Raw genomic sequence first — 21,915 nt, 5'->3', positions numbered from 1 at the left:
GGTGGATGCCGACCCTAGGGGTGTTAACAGTATTTGAAAATCCGATTTCGAATTCGATATTCGATATTCGACATAATTGAATCGAATTCAGATAATTCGAATATTTAATCGGTTGAATTCGGATATGACCAGTTCCAATTCGATAAATATCCGAATTCAACCGATTATTTAATTCTTATATAATATATAAAATAATTAATTAATCGAATTGGATATTCGAATATTTAATCAGATTTGAATTCGAATATTAATTTTCAATATCCGACGAATATCGAATTGAATTCGGATAGTGCCTGATCCTATTCGAATTCGATCCGTTTACACCCCTAGCTGACCCTCTGGGAACAATCAAATCGCAGTATGGCCAACTTTATTACAAATTTGACACGTTGGTCAAGAATTTGGATGCGGTCCACATCAGGTTGTACAATACGAGGTTGAGGAGAACCAAAGGAGTTACCTTGTCGTACTAAATGCTGTTGCACAGGACATTTTCCATCATTAGGAATGCGATAATTGAAAGAGTTAGAGAATATAACATATTCAAGGACTTCACTTAACAGCTTAAGCTTTTAGGTTGAATGGTTCTTTAAAATGGTACCAAGCCACTTTAACCAAGTGATCTAGTGTTCGATTCTCGTCATCCCATTATAACATAATTAACTAAGTTCCAGCACAAGGTATAGGTGTGACTGTGCTGTCCACACTTCAAGCCCAATGGACTTTCGTATGAGGGGGCATGTTATAGAATAAAACCTATTCAATGACTTCACCTAGCAGCTTAAGCTTTTAAGTTGAATGGTTCTTTATGAGAAAGGGCTACAAGTTTTTGGTGGGAAGTTTGTGATTTAGTGGCAATAAAAGCAGTTGGTATCAGGAGATAGTTCCTCTACTAAAGAGATTTCTTCACAAATTAACAAATCATGAAGTTCTTCAAGAGTAACAATATTGGTACAAGAATGTCCCCTAATAGCTGAAGCAAAGGGACGATGTGACGCTAGTAATCCATCAAGGATGTAAATCTGAAGTTCATCATCAGAAATTGGGGAACCACAGGTTGCCAATTGGTCACTAATGACCTTAATCTTCTGGAGATAATCTTGCATGGATAGTGGACCTTTTTTCAGACGATAAAGTTGCCTTCGAAGGGCTGTAAAGTGCATGGGAATAGAGGAGGCATAACATCGCTCTAAAGCCTCCCAAGCTTCCTTGGAGCACTTCACACCCACCATATATGGAAGGGTAGAAGTTGAGAGTGTGGCTTGGATCCATGACAATAACATTTGATCAGTTTCATACTTTCATACCATGAAGTGAAAGATGGATCATCCTTAGCAGGAGCAAGTCTTGATCCATCATCAATGAAGGACATAAGATGATGTCCACTGAATATTGGTGATGTTAGAAATGACTAAGGATGAAGATGATGGGCCAGTGTTGGTATAGTTTGTAGTATTAGCAATAGGAGATGATGAATCAGTAGTTTGAGAGTGAGTATAACTTGACCTATCATTTTAAACAAAAGAAACACACTTTTAGGATCAGAGTTTGCAGTGTAATTGAATGAAACAGGACAAAGAACAATTTGACAAGATCACCCCTGTTGTCTTGGGTTGATCGTTGAATTTATTTATAACATTGTTGTATGACAGTTAATATTCAAGATACAGTGTACAGATGTCAAAATATGAACAAATAGAGAGGTAGTTTAAGTAACGAAACATTTGAATATGTGGTTCAGACATTGTAAAGCATTGTATGGTGTTCATGATGCTAGGTGTACATTATCAGCATTGTCATCAACTAAGGCCAAGTATGTGTTCAGCGACGAGTGCGGCATGTAAAGCTACACATAGTTAAGAAGAATCCTCAAATATATATTATTTTCATTTCGAGCAAATAGATCTAACCACCATTCTCTATGGTAACAAGTCAATCATTACGGTGACAAAGAATTTAGTATTTCACAACCGCTCAAAGCACATAACATTTCATTAGAGAACTTGTGGAAGAAGGATATATTAGTGTAAAACCGACCCGGTATGTATGTTTGTATATATATATATATATATATATATATATATATAATTATGTTTTATATATAATATATGAAATATTTTATATTTAATTTGTATTTTTTTAATTCAGTTTTAGGAATTCATTCAATTCATTCAATTTGTATTTTATATAAAGACACTCAGTTATGAGAAATTCATTCAATTTCAAAAAATGTTAGGAATTTGTAAAATTAAATTAAGGGGGATGTTGAATATTAATTTATAATTGATGAAGGTCAATTATGAATGTGGGAATTAAACTAGGAAGTGAGGAGTTGAAGAGTCAAAAGATTAAGAGATGCATGTGTTTGAGTCTTGGACTCCCATGAGAATTTATGTAGGGACTAGGGAGTTAATGCTTATAGTAGCTTGGAAGAAACCTTTGCGTATAAATAGGGCAATTCAAGTCTTAGTAAAAAAAGAGCTCATGCTTCCTCTGCCCCAACAGCAACAAAATTGCACTTTGTTGATGTATAAAATGTATACATAATAGAGTACTGGTTTAGACACCTAATCGGGGTTCTAAAGAACCCTCCAATAAAAGATTTAAAATAAATGAATTTAAAAATATCTTTAAATGGAAACCTTTTATTGCCTCTTTACTGGTACTAAATGATTTGCAGGAGAGTTGAACAATAAGAATTTTGAATTTTTGTTCAGTTTTTTTCTAGTTTTATTTAAATATTAATATTTTTAGTTATTAAATTGGTGGGTCCCAATATCATATCTTATGGGTGAAGAAATGAAAAGAGTTGCTATTCTCATGTTTGGTAGATTGAGATGTGGGATAGCCAATTAAAACACATTGGAACTCTTTTATTGATAATAAGAGAGAATTAGTATGGAGAAATTTACATGAGCAGTATGTAGGAAAGAGTACAAATACAAACTAAGCCTTAAGAAATTTGTGTCATGTGTCCTACATCCATGATAATGTCTCATGTGGAAGAATTTACTAAACATTCAAAGTTTTTCCAATTCTAGGGTATTGTTTTAGTCCCATAATTGGATTCTAAAGCTTGTAGGGGGTATTTGCTATCATGATGTTTTATCATTTTATGTCTAGCTATGACACAGAAGGGCATGATACCTAAAACACTGATAATCAATCAACTGGTATTATAAAAGTGGCAACCAATTAGCTAGTAATTCATCAAAATTTACTGGTGGATCGATCGGTCAAAGTTCTTCCCTATCATACCTTTCCGACATCACAGATAGCCTTTTTATTTTTTTGTTAAAAGGAATTAAAAAGCTACAAGCTCATTTTTGGCATCATAGTTCATAGATAGTCTTTGAGAATAAAGTTCTATCTAGGGTTATAAACGGATCGAATTCGAATTCGATTAGAAAATTCGATATCTGAATTCGAATCCGATTAGAAAATCCGATATTTGACGGATATTGAAAATTAATATTCGAATTCAAATCCAATTAAATATTTGAATATCTGATTCCATTCGAATTTGATTAATTAGTTATTTTAGATAATTAATAAATATATAAAATAATTATTTTATTGATATAAAGTATATAAATATATAAATTATTTATATAACTTAATTATTATATATAAAATATTTTATATATTATATATAAGAATTAAATAATTGATCGAATTCGGATATTTATCGAATTGAATCAGGTCATATCCGAATTCGAATCCAATTAACTATTCAGTAAGAATAGGATATCCGAATTCGACCGATTATATATTCAAATTATCCGAATTTGATTCTATTATGTCGAATATCGAATTCAAAATCGGATTTTCGAATACCGTTGTTACCCCTAGTTATAACCACTTTGGATGTCATTAAAAATTGGAGACATGTTCTCTAGAAATCCCCCAAGTATGGCTCAATTAAAATTAACTTTGATGTTCCAAAAAATAGTGGTGGGGATCGTTCAGGTTATGATTGAGTTGGCTTCGGATGCCACGTGTCACCTTCATAGCCCAGTTTATCTCCTCAGCCACGTCGGCACCGCATCATGAGAATAAGCGCGACCAAGATAGGAGATCATCACACGGATGGGGACAACTTCGCTAGAGATTAGGTCTTATCCCAAAGACCTCGGCAGGTAACCTCATCCCGACAACCCCAAAAGCCTCATCCGATCAGGACACGGATCATCGGTTATAAAAAGGTACATCCCACTCAAGGTAAATGATCCAACTTTTGACTCACATATTATTACTCTTCTCGGACCAACACCGTTCTCTAACTACTCGGCCTGACCGCCCACTACTTTCTACTGACTTGAGCGTCAGAGTACCTACTCGGGGTTAATTCCTCAGCTCCACCTAGTTGGCAAAGATTATATGACTATGACCTCAGTTCTATAGCATGCATCACTAGAAACCATAGTGGGAAAATATTAGAAGCCAAAGCCTATTATATTAACACCACCACTATGAAATGTAGCTAAAGCTTGGGCCACTTCGGGAGCTCATAATGTGGCCCAATTTTAGGAATTCTCCCATCTGCATTGGAAGAAACTCTCTTGTCGTCATCTGTTGCTTGAGGAAGCTGACCGAGGTCTTATGGAGACTAATGACCATCATCGAAAAGTGCTTGAAGCTTGCAGGCAATCTGGTTCGTGGCATTTCTTACGTTCATTAATTCTTTCAGGGAGGCAAACGAAGGAGTGGATTGGATGGCACGTCAAGCTCTTATGTAGAGTACTTGTATACATCAAGAAATATACAATGTATACATAATAGAGTATTGGTTTAGACACCTAGAGGCAGGGTACATAGATTTTGCCTCACAATTTTGGTTTAAGGCTTAAGCCTTTGTCAGAATGAGGCATAAGCCTCAAGTGCAAAGCATTATTTAGTGATTTTATGCAAAAAATACATATTTTTATAGTTCAAATATATAGAAAAAGCACTTCAATAATTATGGGCCAAATAAAAAGGAATAAAAATGAAAAACCAAAGGGCAAATCAAGTTGTATTAGTTTCTTTTAGTATTTTAGCCTAAGAGAGTTTAATGCAAAAAAAAAAGGGTAAATCAAGTTATTAGTTTCTCTTGTATAAATCAAGTAGATTTTTTTTTTCTTAATATTCTTATTTAACATCCCAAGTTTGTTATTTTTCTCATTTCTTTTCTTAATAGATTTATTTTTCTTCTTATTGATTTTTTGCATAGATCAAATCAACTAAATTGTTTCTTTTCTTCCCAATTGTTGGATGACCATAACTCTTAATGTCCATAAGAATAATTTTATAAGGTTGCATTTTAAAACATAAAATGTATAATGCTTATAATCGTTAAATGATTAGTTATTATTTTATTTAATGCTTAATTATAAACTTCTATTTTATAGATATTTGTACCTTCCATCATTTTAACTTGGTATATTACATCTTATTTTTATCATTTACAAGCTTTAATTATTTTTTTTTTTAACTTTGAGACTTACGCCTCGCAACACCTTGAGGCTTATGCCTCACCTTTTTGGGCCATTACACCTCAACTACACCTTTAGCCTTTTAAAAACTTGTAAAAAATATATTATAAATAAAAAATAAATTTACATAAATCACAAATCCAACTTACGGTCCATTTGGTTTGTAGTTAGAATCGGAATCAAAATCAAAATAATCTATTCTTTCCACCTATATAGACAAGAATTGGAATCAATTTGAATAGATTCTCATTCCCAAGGGAGGGAGAGGGATCACCTGGAAAATGAGACTCGATTCCGTCCAACCAAATGGACCCTTGTATTTATGTAGATTTTCCCATTTAACCAAACCGTGGGGCACTTTTTGTAACCGAACCGGTAGTATCGGTTTTTTGAAAACTAGGAACCGAAACCTATCGGTTAACCAGTTGATCGGTTCAATTAACCGTCAGTTCGGTTCGTCGGTTTTTTATTTTTTTACAATATAAATTATAAAAATATATAATAAAGAATTATAAATATATATAATATTCTATTTTAAATAATAAATAATATATCATATATTATAAATATATATTTATATATAATGCATATTTATTAATTTATAATATATAAAAAATATAAAAATATATATATAATATATATAATATACACAAGTGTATATAAAATATATAGAAATATATGTATACCGGTCGATTCGGTTAACTGCCAATTTTCTATATTGATTAACCGAAACCGAATCAGTACCTTCGGTTTTTTAAAAACACTGAACCGAAACTGATTCGGTTTTTCGGTTTTTTTTCTCACCCCTAATAATTGGCTCGATTCAGATTCAGCGGAAAGGAAACAAGGCAATATCGGATCTTGATCCCATTAATAAACAGACTACGTTTAGATTCGGTCATGACTAAAATGGATATCCATATCCCACGTAAACAAATCAGATTAAATCCGATCAATTTCCAGCCCTAATGTGTGTAATAACAAGCCGGGTTAAGGCCACTTGAATTTAATAATGCTCGGGCCGACCCGGTCCAACTTTCTTAGTTTGATCAGCTAAGACTGTGTTTGGTTTGAAAGAAAAGGTAAGGAAAGGAATAAAAGGTAAGAAAACCAATACCTTTCTTTCAACCAAACACGGTCTTATGGACCAATTGTAAACCAACGGTTTTCAGTCCTGTGGAGCTTGAGCCATTCAATAATTTTCTTTCCGGAACAAAAGATTCCGATCCAACGATTTTCCATACAGGCATCGCCTTTCATTCAAGTATCTTGTCTCCCTGATATTTTTGGAGCGTGTTTCAAGTTTCTACTACACGTTCCCTCCTTATCCACCTCTCTTCTGCTAAACCCTGCAACAGAATAATTCACCCAAAACCTCCGTCGATGGTGACTGAAGAAGCTCTTCCCAAACTCAAACAGACGTAGTTTGAGAAAACGAGGTTTCAAATGCTCATCCATTCGTCTTTCCATAAAGACCCCGCAGCTCTATTCTCCCCATCTATGGAGCTCTCTTCTCCCTTCAAGCATCTCCTAAGACCAAATGCCTCACCTTCACCTGACCTTTCCTTTTCTTCCAGCTTCTCCGCTTTTCCCCTTCAAATCCACCTTAGAAATCCAAAATTCAAACAACCCATTTCGCCAAATTTCCGTATCTTCGCCGTTGCCGTAGACCCCCAAGAACTTCCCAGGAGCAGTCCTCAAAGGCTCCTCAAGGAGCTCGAAGAGCGTAAGAAGGTCGTCTTTCCGAAGAAAAAGGTTCCCCCGAAGAGATTCATTCTCAAACCCCCATTAGATGACGCCAAATTAGCAGAGAGATTCCTTAACAGTCCTCAATTGTCACTGAAAGCGTTCCCTTTATTGAGCTCTTGTTTGCCATCCTCCAGACTCAACAATGCCGACAAGACTTGGATTGACGAGTACCTGCTTGAAGCCAAGCAGGCTCTTGGGTATCCCCTTGAGCCGTCTGATCGGTTCGGCGACGACAATCCGGCTAAACAGTTCGATACCTTATTGTACTTGGCCTTCCAACATCCATCATGCGAGAGGACGAACGCTAGGCACGTCCGGTCAGGGCATTCGAGGTTGTGGTTTCTAGGGCAATACGTGCTTGAGTTGGCACTTGCCGAGTACTTCTTGCAGAGGTATCCGAGGGAGTCTCCAGCTCCAATGAGGGAGAGAATGTTTGGGTTAATAGGAAAAAGGAATCTGCCCAAGTGGGTCAAAGCTGCTAGCTTACAGAATTTGATTTTCCCATTTGATGATATGGATAAATTAGTTCGGAAGGAGCGAGAGCCGCCTGTGAAGTAAGTCTCGCTTTTGCTTGTGAATTGTGTTCTGTTGTTGTTTATGACAGTTTTATGAGGTGCAGTTTGAATCCATTTGCTTTAATTAGAATTTTGCACTTTTTTTATTTGGGTTTTGATGAATTTAGGCAGCTGATTTTTCTATTGTGTTTTCGAGCCTCAATTAGAGGTTCTGAGAATGAATTTAATATTTACTTGATTTACGAGATTAATTTTAGACCGTTTTTACTTTTTCTTTTGGGTTTTGATGGTTTTATTGATGAGCAAGTCCTATGTTCAACTTTTATTTTATTATTTTTTTACTTTCATTTTGCTCTTAGGAAGTAGACGTTTTTGACAACTTATATAAATATCTAAATCATGTCTCTTGATCGACAAATGAGGACCAAAAGTTGATTTGATTATTATAATTAGTTTTGGGTTTTTTGCAATATATACAAACAAAAATTGTGTTCAAATGATTTTTCTTCCTGACCCAATGAACTTGCTTTCCCTTGTATGATGCTTATTTCAGATAGCTGCTAACTGGATTGGTTCTCTACCTGTTTAAAGAAAGGTCATTATATTTTCTTTTCATTTTCAAACCTTGTTGTGGTAGGCAAGGATTGGGCTAGAAAAATGTGTCCAAGAACTTTATAGAAGATGTATATCTTTTGGTTGAAATTAATGATCATGAGACTAGGTCCACATTCATGTAAGATGATGGAATGTGTGTCTGTCTTAAACACTTTTGACCCGGACATCTGAGTTTCATAGATGCAAAATTGAATCTTTAATCTTATTTAGATCCACAAACTAAGATTTAAAAATAGAAAGAAGATGAAAAATGTATAAGACCAACAATAACACAAAAACTGGTGATGTTTTGAGGTGGTTTGATGTTTAGAGGCTGATCTTCTCTTCCATTGTATCCTCACTGTCATGTTACTAGTGAGCCATTTATATTTTTTCATTTCATCTCTATATACCCAAGTAGCAGTCTCTGGCTTCTGTAACCATCCCACCACTATGTTCGACTCACCTTCAATAATCAACTTGTCCAAATTCAACTCTTTTGCTAACTGCACCCCTTGAAGTACTGCCAATAATTCAGCCCTAATTGAATCCCCCAAACCTGCTGGTCTTGAATACAACACAACAATGTGTCCATCTGTACTCTTCAATACCCCTCCAACTCCAGAGGGGCCTGGGTTGCTTTGGCTACTTCCATCAAAATTTAGTTTAATGAAGTGATCATCCAGAGGTGACCAAAGAACAGAAACAGGCTCCTTGGGCTTTATTCATGATTCTTATTCCTTGGAACCCAAACCCATTGAAATTCTGAGTCTTCTGGACCCATTTCCATTTTTTTTATTGATAACTCAAAATTTCATTAAATGAAAGTGAATTGAATATTACAACTGCCAAGAAGCCCCAAACTGGGGGGCCTCTCTCACCAGTCCTTTTCCACTGTTTACAACAGATAAGTTACAATCCTTCTTTTTCTTTTATTTGTACAACATCATAAGACGCCCCAAAGCATCTGATTCCTATTAACCCCATCCTATGCCAGAGTGTCAACAAAGCCATTTGCCAATCTGTGAGTCATGTGATACTCAAATCTTTTGTAAGGCTTTAATTTCCCTCATGATACTTGTGTAATGCTAGGTTCTTTTACCATCATTTTCGTCCAATCCACTACCACCTCCAAATCTCCTTATATACTCAAAGCTGGAATGTTAAGTGACCTGCCCAATTTTGTTCTATATAAAATTGCTAATTATTCCATTCTCATAGAGTTTCCATAGCTTATTGGACCCAAGAACATGGCTTTAATGTTTCCTTTTGAGTCTTTTATTACTCATTCAATGCTGGGAGGCCCAAGATTACCCAAGCTTTAGATATCAAAGTTTAGTTCATAAGCATGATTTTAAGGCGGAATCCATTGTAGTGATCTCTTTATCTTTAATCTAGATGACTCAGCCATCCTTTGCCACCCTCTTAAGATATCATCCAATGTGAAAGGGTTAAAGGACTTCAATGTCTTCACCCAGTGTCCTGCTATATTCATAATATTTTCCAAGATCTCTTCTTGTGGCCTTGACTTGTCCAGGAAGGCAGGAACATTCTATTGTTCCTCTCCTACCATAAATCCCAGAATCTAGCTGCCCCAGTACACTTCCTTTCATTAGTATCTCTCCTTTCTTGATAGGGAAAAGAAAGATGGCTTAAATAAACTCTCCAAACTGGGGGCGGGGAGGCACCTGCAACCAAACAAGTAGAATGAGTAGAAGAGCCTTTCCCAAATCCAAGTAGCAAAAGAACAGGATATTAGTAGGTGATAAGCAATGCTTTAAAATGTGGAAGCATGAGACATAGTTCAAAACAATAGAGGCATAAGCCTCCTTAAGAAAAGGGAGATGAGGAGGAAGAGGAAGGAGGATCTCCTTTTTTTTTTTATGGAAGATGTCTTGTATTAAGAAGGAAGATGCAGATCACCCTTTCGCACAAATTGGGCTGCATTTAAAAGGTGTTGGAGGGGTTTGGGGGGTGGTGGCCTAAACTTTCTTTCCTTTTTTCCTTTCCTTTTTCTTCTCTCTCTCTCTCTCTCTCTCTCTCTTTTTCTTTTCTCCTCTTCTCTTCTCTTCTCTTTCTTTCCCTTCCCTTTCCTTTCCCTTTCCTTCTTTCTACCTTTTTAGTATGAGGTGTGCTTGAGGCATATGAGGTGTATGCCTCTAGCATGCTCATGCAAAAGGTGTACGAGGCATGCACCTCATGGACCTGAGGCATATGTTTCAGAGGCATCAGCACCTCTGGCATAAGCCTTAGGGCGTTTTGGGGGTGCCTTGCCTTGAGGTACACATCCAGGTGCTCACCTCCCACAACTTTTAAAACATTGGTGATAAGCAGACTCTCCAATCACCACTTACCAAACAAAGAAAACATACATGAGGAGATGAGTATAAATAAGGCCTCCTTTTTGTAAAAAGATCACAAGAATTTATTTTTTGGTGGAACACCTCCTAACAGAAAGCCCATTTTAGGTGACACCAGCCAACACCAAACCTCCTTAACTGAAAAGGACAGGGGAACCACATGATTAGGAGAGAGAACCTTGGTAGCCTATTTCCATTTCACCAAGTGGAATATCTTTTTATTACTCCTACCATTCCAAACAAACTCTCTTTGGATCTTCTCAAGGTGTACAGATATGCTTGCGAATGCAAATTTTGGATCTTATCATTCTATAATTGTCTGTGAATGCCTAATATTTCGGATTCCTTTATTGACTGTTGGATTAGGTCTGGTAAATACTGCTTTATTTTCTACTAAGATACTGCTTCATATGTGGTTAGGTCTGTCTTCTGGGCTCTGTTTGGAGCAATATACTTGTGTTTTGGCATGCCAGAAGTATATCGTGTTCTTTTTGAGGTCTTTGGAATGGACCCAGATGATGAGAGCTGCCAGCCAAAATTAAGGAGACAACTTGAAGATGTTGATTATGTATCTGTGGAGTTTGAAAGCAAAAAACTCAGTTGGCAAGATATTGTTGCCTATAAGGCAAGTCATCTTTTTCCTTTTCACTTATTGTTTTCCACTGAATTTTTTTTATGGAAACCTTGAATAATTTTCCTTCTTCTGGGACAATTTTCTGGAAACCTTAAATTTTAAATTCATGGGTAGGAATTGGTTTCCATGCACTGTTTGCAATATCAACTGCACTCAAGTTTCAGTTGGTTGGAATCATTTCAATCTAATGAATGGTACCATGTACTTTCCTGGGCTTAATAGAATGTCTGAAGTTCTAGGTTTGCAATCTAATTAAATGGAAGGTGTAGCAAAGAAGGTTACAATATTGCAAGATTATGAGAGGTCTTTATGAGATAAACAATGCTGGTACTTGTATTTGGCTGTCCTTATATAATTAAATGGTTGCAGATCTTAATTAGGGAATTATTGGAAATTTTAATTCCTGGATTAACAATGGTTTTACTTGCAGCCTCCAGAAGATGCCCTTTTTGCACATCCGAGACTTTTCCGGGCTTGTGTTCCACCAGGCTTGCATCGGTTCCGAGGAAACATTTGGGATTATGAAAGCAGACCCCAAGTCATGCAAGTACTGGGATATCCATTACCGATGACTGACAGGATTCCAGATATAACTGAAGCCAGGAACATTGAAATTGGACTTGGGCTTCAGGTAATATTATTATTTACAAACTCTCCTTTCTGTTACCACTCTGGCTTATAATTGTAAGATGTACAGATATCAGATATCAATTTCAGATACAGATATTAGGTGTCAGAAGATTGAAATATCAGAGGCTTGTTATTCTAATCTAATCTCTACAATTATTTCATAAAAATAAAATATTAGTATTTCGAAATTTAGTAAAATAAATCATTACACATCAAGAAATCGTAAACATGGGCCATACATGGTCTATGCATGTAAACATGATCTTCACCTTCTCCAACAGGTGGGGGAGCTTCGGATGGTAACTTGGTAAGGGAGATATTGAGGAATCTAGGTCTGCAAGTTTGCAAGAGAAGAAAACTTGTTTAAAGAGGAAAATTTTGGAAGAGAAGAACAACAAAGTCTATAATAGAAGGACGGCCCTATTATTGTTCTAGCATGTGCAAAGGAGGAATTTTTGAAACATTTAATTCTTTACTCTGTGCCATATTAAAAGGATTTTAAATAAAATTTTATTGCTAAAAATGGCAAATACATCTTCATCAGGTAACAAGAGGTCACTCCATCCAACAGAAACTGAAACAAGACAAGTAAATAACAAACAGCAATCTTCAAAGTACAAAAAGCAAAAACACCAAGGCTCTTTTTAAGCATTCAGAGTCCATGAAAAATCAGCACCGAAGTCTTCTTTCTCCAGTCCTTGAAATTCTGGAAGCAGCAACACCCATCCAATAACTGAAGAACTGATTTTCACCACAACCTCTTCTACCCTTTTCTTTTTATCCTCAAAAATCCTTCTGTTTCTCTCCCTCCTTACCTCCCAACAAACAGCAAAGGGGATACAGCAGCCATAAAATTTTGACCTTAGGACCACCTAAGGTTAAAAAAATTGTTACATATCGGCCTGCATTGGGAGCACCCTGATATGCCCCTACAGAGGGTGTATCGGGGTTTTGACCAGTTCAGGGGGTGGAGGAACCTTAAACTGCCCCCCTGAACCGGAATTGAAGAAAAAAGTTAAAAAAAAAAAAAAAACAGTACCAATACTGCCCAATATGCCCCTAGTGGCGTATTGGGTGTATCGATATTTAGAACCTTGGGACTACCCTGAATCCTTGGCCAACAACAAAAATTTCAGCCGAATCTGATATAAGTACATGGATTAGTTAAAAAATCAACTGCTAGTAGTATTGTTATTATTTTTGTCAGACTTGTAGATAACTAGAATAATAAAGGTCTGGAAAAACTTCTACTCAAATATATGAAAAATGAAATTTTAATTTGCTGCCCATTTTTTTGGTTCTTTTAATACCAGGAATAAGGAATCGATAATAAAAGAACTGTGTTAGTTATAATGTAATTGACTGCCATTGGTACAATGAATTGGGTGAAGGTGTGGAAAAGGAGGGATTGACACCATGTGGCAAAATCTTATCCAATAAGCTTGGATGTGGTGACAAACAGAGGCTGCCTGAAGTAAATGTTGTGTATTAAAATTTGAGAAGTTCTTTCTAGGGAGCCTGGGTTGCTAAGGTATGGTGGTAAATTAAGGGAGAGTATGAAAAGAAATATCTTGGTTAAATTTATGTTGCTTGTGCTTATATATGTACATGTTAATGAGTTTGTATATTTAAATTCTTCGTGTTGGAAAGCAGCTTTGGGGAAGTGTTTGACTCAGGACAAATTGCAGAGTAGGGGCATGTCAATGGACTGTGTTTTGTTCATGGAATAGGGAGACATCAAGCCATATGTTTCTGCAATGCCCTTTTACAGTCAGGTTGTGTTGCACTGTTCTTGCAAACGTTTTGGCTGGGTGGGATGTTTTCCTTTCTCCATTTTTTCAATTCTGCAAAGCTGGCAGCCAAGGCATCTATGAGGCCCATGGTGTAATTACATTTTGATGGCAATACAATATCTTAGCTATTCAAAAAAAAATGCACGTAAAGAATTCTTAATAGATTATGCATGTATTATGTGTATATCGGACCTGCTAGATGTGAAACCTGTGTCTGGATTCACTGGCATGGCTGGAAAATTGAACAGGGTGGGTCAGGCCAGACTAGGTAGGGGTAATCATGGACCAGGCCAGGGCCAGGCTTTCAGGCCTATGACTTTAAACATCATCATCATCAAATATTAAATATATAATATTTATATTATATAACATATAATATATGTATAAGATATATGTTATACTTTATATTATATAAGTTGTAAAATAACACATTCGTATATGTATAACATCTGTATATATTTGTAGTCTGGACCAGGATACAAATGATCACTCCTAAGGCCAGGCCAGGCCAGGCCAGAAATTGCCACCCCTTATGATGCCTAGATATGGATAGCAACATGGACACAGATATAGGCATGGGTATTTTATTAAATATGCTTATATCATGCTCATAGATTTCAAGGCGCCAAAGCAAGGCTAGGCAATAGGGGGCGCCTTGTCGCTGGTGTAGCCTAGTCGCCTAGGCGAAGGATTTTTTTATGTAAAAAAGGTAGTTCTCTAGGAACCATAACCATATTTCCTTGATAATTATTCATAATTTTTATAAGAAAAGTACAAAGTTCATGTTAAAGTATAGAAAATCAACATATTCATGAGAAGAAAATGAAGGAAAAGAAAATTAAAAAAATATAGGGGCTGAATCCTTATTTGAGATCTTTGAGGGTTCATTACAACATTTAGCAATGTTCGTGTTGATTAAACCCTAAAAAATAAGAAAATAATAAAAAGAAATTGGTATATAAACACACAAAATGAATATTTTAGTTTAATAGTGTCTATTTTATAAATCTAATCTCAAAAAATAAAGAATAGAAAAGTATTTTATAATAGAAAGTACAAAACTGCTTGGTGATTAGGCGAGGTGAGCCTCAAAGGGCACCTTGTCGCCTAGGTGTCACCTTGATAACTATGATCATGCTTTGATATTTCTACTTTTCATTCATTTACAAAATCCACAAAAGGAATCATAAACTCCCTTTTACTTCCTTCAAATTTCTTCTGTTGTTATTTCCAGCCAAATGGTCCAGCTTAGTGCCCCAGGAAGAATCTGCCATAATTAAGCTCCTAAAATTTAAAGATTTTTTTTTTTTTTTTATGAATAAATCTTCATTCTTTTGATATGCTCAATGTTATTCAGGGCTAGCAGCAAGTTGTACTTTTTTGATACACATAGAACTTGCTATCAGAAAGATTCCAACAGCCACCATCTTATCGAACTTAACTTTCATGGATCTTGCTTAGGCAACCCAGGTCGGTGGAAGTAGGAGGTGTATTCAGTAACAGTCAAAGAAGCCTAATAGCTTTCTATTCAGAGCCTATAGACCATGGTAACTCAACAATGGTAGAATTATTGACTGTTCTATAAGGATTCAAGTTGGCAAAAACTCTAGGTTATAAAGACCTTCAAGAGCAGTTTTGAGCTGGTTCAGAAACAATGACTAGGGCTCTTGGGCAGGCACAAAGTGAGAGATACTACATTTGGTTAGGGAGTTGAGAAGAATTTCTTATGGGTACAGTGTACAGAGATCAGCCAACAGTCTAGCTGATGTTCTAGCTAGGCACGAGGTAAATAGAAGGGAACTATTTTGGGTGATCATTTTTCCTGCAGTCACATATGAGATGAATGCTTGTACAATGATTAGGTAGCACTTGCTAGCCTAAACTATTAGAAGGGTTGTGTGGTACATGCTGTAATATACACACTTCTTTATCAAAAATTAATCTAGAAAGAAGGAAAGAAAAGAAAAGAAAAGAAAGAAGGATTGGGACATGATGGCTAATGGCTGGTCAAGAGTATTTTCTTGATCAAGTCCTTGTAAATTTTACACGAATGTCAAGGTTAATATTTGAAGCATCTTATTATGTACAGTGCAAGTGGGGTTGCTATTAGCTAACTAGGATTTATGAATTTTGCATTCGATAGACTCGAGAACATTTGAAATTGACCTATATTGTCATTTAGCTGATACCTGTGCATCCAATACAATATTCATAAAACTAGTACACTACCATCATTTAGGCAACAGGAACGCCCCAACTATATGGGGTCGGCTACATAAATCCTGTTTTGCCATTCAGCTTTGTTTAATGCTAACACTACCATCATCAGATGAGTTGAAGAAATGCTACTTGGTATTTCCTGAGGCTTTAATCCTTGTATTCTACATTATTCAATAGGCTTACTGAAGTGAGGAAGTGACTGAGTGTTCCTTTTTGGTATTAGACTAAGTTTAGATGTGAGAACTTGTTTAAAGGAATATTGATCAAAAACTTGTTTAAAGGAAGAGAGAGGAAGAGAGAATTGAAATGATGGAAGAGAAGTCAGGGCTGTTTGCCCCCTTCTCTGAAAAATGTTCTTACAAACTTTTCCTTTGTTGCAGAGATTTCCTTAAAGCACTTCTTGAAGTCCTGGGACCAAATTACAATGACACTCTTCACTACATTCTACGTTGTTCTTCCTTAAAATTGTTCAGTAATTTCATGTTTGATGGAATTAAGTTGGAGCTTCAATCTTTTCTTTGGCTTCTTTTGATTGTGATTTTATCATACTTATCTTTCAATTACACTGCATCTAAGAATTCAACATTTATAAATTCAATAAATGTTTTTCTGTCCTGAAATATCTTTCATTATCACTGAAATGCAGCTGTGTTTCTTGCATCCATCAAAATACAAGTTTGAGCATCCAAGGTTTTGTTTTGAACGCCTAGAATATGTTGGCCAAAAGATTCAGGTATTACCTTCTTCCTTTGGTTCTGCAGTTACTTCCCTTCATTTAGCAACAGTTTTAAGCTACATATGTAAATGTTGTGTTTTGAAACATTGCCCCATTCCATCAATCAACTTCGCTCTTACAATGTGAAATTTTATCTTTATGGTGTTGAGGTCACAGTTACTGGTCCATCATCCACTATATCTTCATGGTTTGTAAATTATTTACTTGGGAAAAAAATTGGTTGCTTTGTTTCTTAGGCTTGGGTCTTGGGGAACTACAATTTCTGTTCTTTGTAGCTTAGGTGAAAAAGTGATTCTGACTCAACTGAGTCCAGGATCCTGTATGTTTTTTCCTATCCTTCTTGTCTCCCACTGGAAGAGTGGAATAAGGTATAATTATGTCAAGAAAGTGGTAGTTACGGTTATGTGTACATCATTATGGACTGCAAATTTTTCTGAGGCTTCAATTTGATGTTTTCCTTTACTCTAGGATCTTGTGATGGCTGAGAGGTTGCTCATGAAGCATCTTGATGCTCCTGGAAAATGGTTACAAGAGAAGCATCGTCGCCTTCTGATGAACAAGTTCTGCGGGAGGTACCTTAGGGACAAGTACCTCCATCGCTTCATCATATATGGTGAACAAGTCCAGGACTCATATGAACACAATAGAAGACTAAGGAACCCAGCTACAACAGCAGTTCAACAAGCCATCCATGGGCTTTCATACACTGTATATGGGAAGCCAGATGTCCGGCGCCTCATGTTTGAAGTTTTTGACTTTGAGCAGATCCAGCCAAAAGCAGTCTAAATATATGTGATTGTCTTGATTTAGCACTTCAATGGGTGAATGCAGTTTTTTCTTATTTATTTCCAGGTGGTTGTGAATTTCATCCACTGGAGAGAATTAGAGCTAGTGCTGATAACGTTCTGAAATTGCCAATGCAATGTACATATACATACATCACGGCAATGCATTACAATTTGTTTTACACCAAAGCCATTTAGTGTAGCATCAGACAGTGATAACAATGTTCATTATGAGGTGTAATTGCTAAGCTGTTCTCTGGATCAGAGTGATTTCCTGGAACTTACCATTGGCTGCTTTTCTTCCTTGATATCATGGTGCTAATACTTGAATTCAAGATCCAATAGTGAAAGCTGGCTTTGATTATTTGTACATAAGAGAAGCTATGATCAATGGAGACCAGGTAGATATGACAATCAGCCAAGCTGGGAAAGTTCCAAGTTAGACTTTGGTCAATCCCAGCCCAGTCTAATTAAGTAGTTCGGCATGGGCTGGCTCAACTGACATAATCTACCTATACTATCATATTTAGTTCCTGTTTGGGAAGGCTAAGCACAGAGGCTTATGACTTTCTGAGGTGGGCCCCAAACGGACAGTCTGTAAACTATGTCTGGTGAAAAATCCACAGCTCAAATAGGCTAAAGTAGTTTATTTGGAATGCCATCCACTTCAGCCTCTTTGAGTAGTTTATTTGGAGTGCTCCAAAGAAGTCGAACCAGCTTAGCTGAATCTTCAATGCAGCCGGGCCCTTAAGTGAAGTGACCTTCCTGTTGCATAGAAAAGCAATCCAAGAGGGGGTGAATTGAGGGGTGAACTAATTTTGATTTTATCATAAACCTATTCTATTTTGAATTCTTCACAAGGAGTTTCTCAATTCACTATACTTTGTGAAAAATGAGGAGAGCTTAATGAGATGTAATCAATTTAAGCCACTCTTAGAACATTAAACTTCCTGAGATCTTCTAAATTTCTAGACATATGAAAGTTGTATCAATCAATAGAGCATTCTTTGATAATATTACCTAGAGTATACGTTGTTGAAGGTGTTTTCAGTCTTTTATTAACGCGTCTCTAACAAATGCTTGTTGACAAAGGTAACTTGCTTGATGTTAAATGAAATAGATCTAGCAAAGTAAAAGAGCAATCAAGAATAAAATAAACAAGAGAGACACAAGGATTTCTAGTGCCCTTTCCTACATTCACTCCCCAAGGAACCCCCTTGGAATTTTTCACTAACCAACTAGTTTCTTGGCTAATAGCAAAACTCTTACCGTTGTTCTGCCCTTCTCACCTAAGGACTACAACCAATTGGTTTTTACTGTACCAGTTACATCAACCTGATCATATTTAGGCTGTCTTTGGCATTCCTTATTTTAATGACTTATCTCCTTTTTGCAGTTAAAATGCCCCTATGAAACCGAGTTTTTAATAGCAAAAGGAGGTAAGTCCTTAAAATAAGGAATGCCAAATGCAGCCTTAATAGAGTTGGTCACACCAAATTACATCAGATATTTCAATAGTTAAGCACATAATATGACCCTAGATAGCCTGATACAATAATAAAAGCACAAAAAAAAAATCTCCTTAGGATAGATATTAGCATTGTAGTGCAATCCTATTCAACACCATATGCAAGAACTTGGGCTTCAAGGCTCTTCCAAGTATTTTAGAATTTTAGCTCAGATTCAAATTAATTTTTCCCAAAATTTTCCCTCTTGCCTTAGCCTTTAAGATTTCATTAAGATTTTCCAATAGAGCTGTTTCTTTTAACCAATTATTCCTTAGGATTAGTTGAGATTTAAGATAATCTCAGAAGATTTTGGTTCAAGCTCACACAGTGACACAGAACAGAACCCCTGGTTTGGGTTTTCCTTATCATTGCCCCAGGGAAAATCATTTTTTCAATTAGTTCAAATGGGCTTTTTATAGAGAAGTCTCAAATTTGACCATTAGGCTCAGTTTGGAAAGAGTATAAATACATACAAAATAATATAAAATACAAGGTTTTGCATTCTCCATATTTGTATTTGTACTCCTTCCAAACTGAGCCTTAGAGGCAAGTACAAGACATTAAATGCCTTTTAGAACGTTTAAAACAGGCCAATAATAATTACTTTTAAATGTTTGAAAAAAAATGCATTGTAGGAGTTGACTCCTCATTAGTCTGGAGTCATCTCTAGAGCTAAGGAGACGACTCATCATACCATGAATCGATTCATGACATCTAGAATTTGAAAAATTATCACTTTTTTTTCCTACCTAAAACCAATCCAAATCATTTTTAAGCCCAATCCAATCATGTTCCAAGGTCAAGGGAAATTAGGGCAACCTTCTAAGGTTCAAATTAACTTTGTTTGAGACTTTCTTCATGCATATGAGCTGACTTACATGAAATGACTCTAAGAAGTCAGATTTAACAATTGAGAGCTTCTTGTGCATCCTGCTTGTTCTCTTTTGAGTTTTGATTGCTTTTGCACATGAGCAGCAAGTCTTTTTTGCTTCTCTTGCATGCCTCATGAAAGATGTAAACATTTTGGAAGCACTTGAATAATGATTTGCACAACTTGGGATGCTTAGGATGTAGGACTTAAGCTTGGAGATTTTCTTGCATTTGGCTTACTCTTCTTTGACTTGGAACACTTCAGCTCTTTGAGCAGCAACCTTTTCTCCCTTTTCCATTCCCATTACTTGAATGTGAAATACTTTGAAGATTGAGCAGCATTTTTCTTTCCTCTCTTGCAAGAATTTTCTAGTGTCATGCTTTCTAGGTATCATAGTTGGACACTTGGACCCTTTATCTTCTTTTTGAGCTCCACTCTCATGTCCAAATATTCACATGTATACTTGCAGCACCCTCTAGCAAAGATTTGAAGTATATATGATATGATATTTGAGTAATTAAAGTATAAAATGATATGGCAAACAGGTTTGGGGGCTAAGGAGGATGATACTCCAACCAATCAACACAATTGATAAATATCTAAACAAAATTCTATATTAAAATTTTATGCTTTTAAATTTTTGCATGTATCTTCATAATCATGTATATATGTGTATTTTACATACAAATGAAAATTGTAACAGGTTCATGTCCAGTGTGTTGATTATATTATTTTCTGTCAATCTGATAAAGTATGTGTTTCTTATGTGTTTATACCTTATAGTCAAATGAACTTTAGGATTTGTGTTAGGAAAAATCTATAATGCCAGAAAGACATGATATCGAAAAGGCTTTGACCAATCAAAACCCTCATGAATTTTGATGAAAGCCCACCTGATTGGTTACCATTTTTATGATATTGGTTGATTGGTTATAAGTTTTTCTAGTATCATGTCTTTTTGGCATCATAGTCAAACTCTTGTGTTATTGATATATTTTTAAGATTTATGTGGTTTTTCCTACAATATGCATGCTTATCTTAATCATTTTACAATATCAAAGGTACAAGGTATGGGAAATGCAAAGAGTATGAAAAGCAACTTCAAAAGATGTATTAGGATATGCTTTGGATATGCATGGATATAGGGAAAAATTAAGATAAACATGGAAAATTCAAACAAATCTAAAAACAAAATACATTGATACCAATAAGGCCTTGTTTTGTTTGGTCTGTTCTCAACCTTTGATGTCTTAAAAACAATATTTCTTAACTTCAAGTTATTTTTTTAATACTTTTTTTTATTTTTTAGACTTCAAACATCAGATCTGATAACATTTTTTATTTTTATTTTTTGTCCTCAAAATGCCTTTCACGTATTTTGTTCATCATCTATTATTAGTAAAACACTCTTGCTATACTTTATTAAGATTTTATAAACAAACAATACTGAAATATTATTTTAGTATTGTTTTTATAATAACATGAATTTAAAATAAAATAATATTATAATATGAATATATTAAATAAAATTATTCAATAAGATTTTAGTATTTGATTTATCATGTTTTATTATTTTATTAGTTTATTCTTATTTTGTTATTACTTTATTGTTGTTTTAATATTATTTTGTTTTTATATGATTTTATTTTAATTTAATAATATTATTTTTTAATCATGTTATTATAATTCATAGTACTAAATAATATTATTGGAAAAATATAATATTTACATATTTTAGTTTTAAAATAATACAATATTAATATTAATATCATGTTGATAATATTTCATTATTTTATTATGATTAATTATTATTTTATATTTTATTATTTTTATGCTATTTTATTAATATTTTATGTTGTTGTTTTATATAAATTTTACGAAAATTTTAATATTTTATTATTAATAATGATAATTATCATTAACGTAAATCCATTCTCATAATCAACTACGGGGACAAAATGATAAAGTAACCATTTTCAAAATTCAACATCAGATTTCAAAACAACATTAGATAAAACAAAAAGCACCAAATTTCAAAGTACTTTC

General features: G+C 35.1%; 1 protein-coding gene across 1 annotated transcript; it reads left to right on the top strand.

The window, feature by feature from the left end:
- Positions 1–6,765: 6,765 nt before the first annotated feature.
- LOC104593523 (Ribonuclease III family protein) lies at positions 6,766–17,774 on the top strand. Its single transcript, XM_010253415.3, has 5 exons — positions 6,766–7,777; positions 11,113–11,317; positions 11,757–11,957; positions 16,616–16,702; positions 17,174–17,774. The coding sequence occupies exons 1-5, from the start codon at positions 6,921–6,923 to the stop codon at positions 17,489–17,491; spliced, it is 1,668 nt and encodes a 555-aa protein (XP_010251717.1). The 5' UTR covers positions 6,766–6,920; the 3' UTR covers positions 17,492–17,774.
- Positions 17,775–21,915: the final 4,141 nt, after the last annotated feature.

Source organism: Nelumbo nucifera, chromosome 7 (assembly GCF_055504915.1).
Source record: "Nelumbo nucifera cultivar China Antique chromosome 7, China Antique-T2T, whole genome shotgun sequence".
In the NCBI taxonomy this organism is placed as follows: Eukaryota; Viridiplantae; Streptophyta; class Magnoliopsida; order Proteales; family Nelumbonaceae; genus Nelumbo; species Nelumbo nucifera.
Note: the sequence above shows the minus strand (reverse complement) of the source record. Positions and strands in the feature narration are given on the sequence as shown.

Excerpts from the sequence above, each read along its gene's own strand:
- LOC104593523 (XM_010253415.3), top strand. The coding sequence starts at position 6,921 with ATGCTCATCCATTCGTCTTTCCATAAAGACCCCGCAGCTCTATTCTCC. Across the intron at positions 11,958-16,615 it reads AAATTGGACTTGGGCTTCAG|CTGTGTTTCTTGCATCCATC; the intron begins GTAATATTATTA and ends ACTGAAATGCAG. Across the intron at positions 16,703-17,173 it reads ATGTTGGCCAAAAGATTCAG|GATCTTGTGATGGCTGAGAG; the intron begins GTATTACCTTCT and ends CCTTTACTCTAG.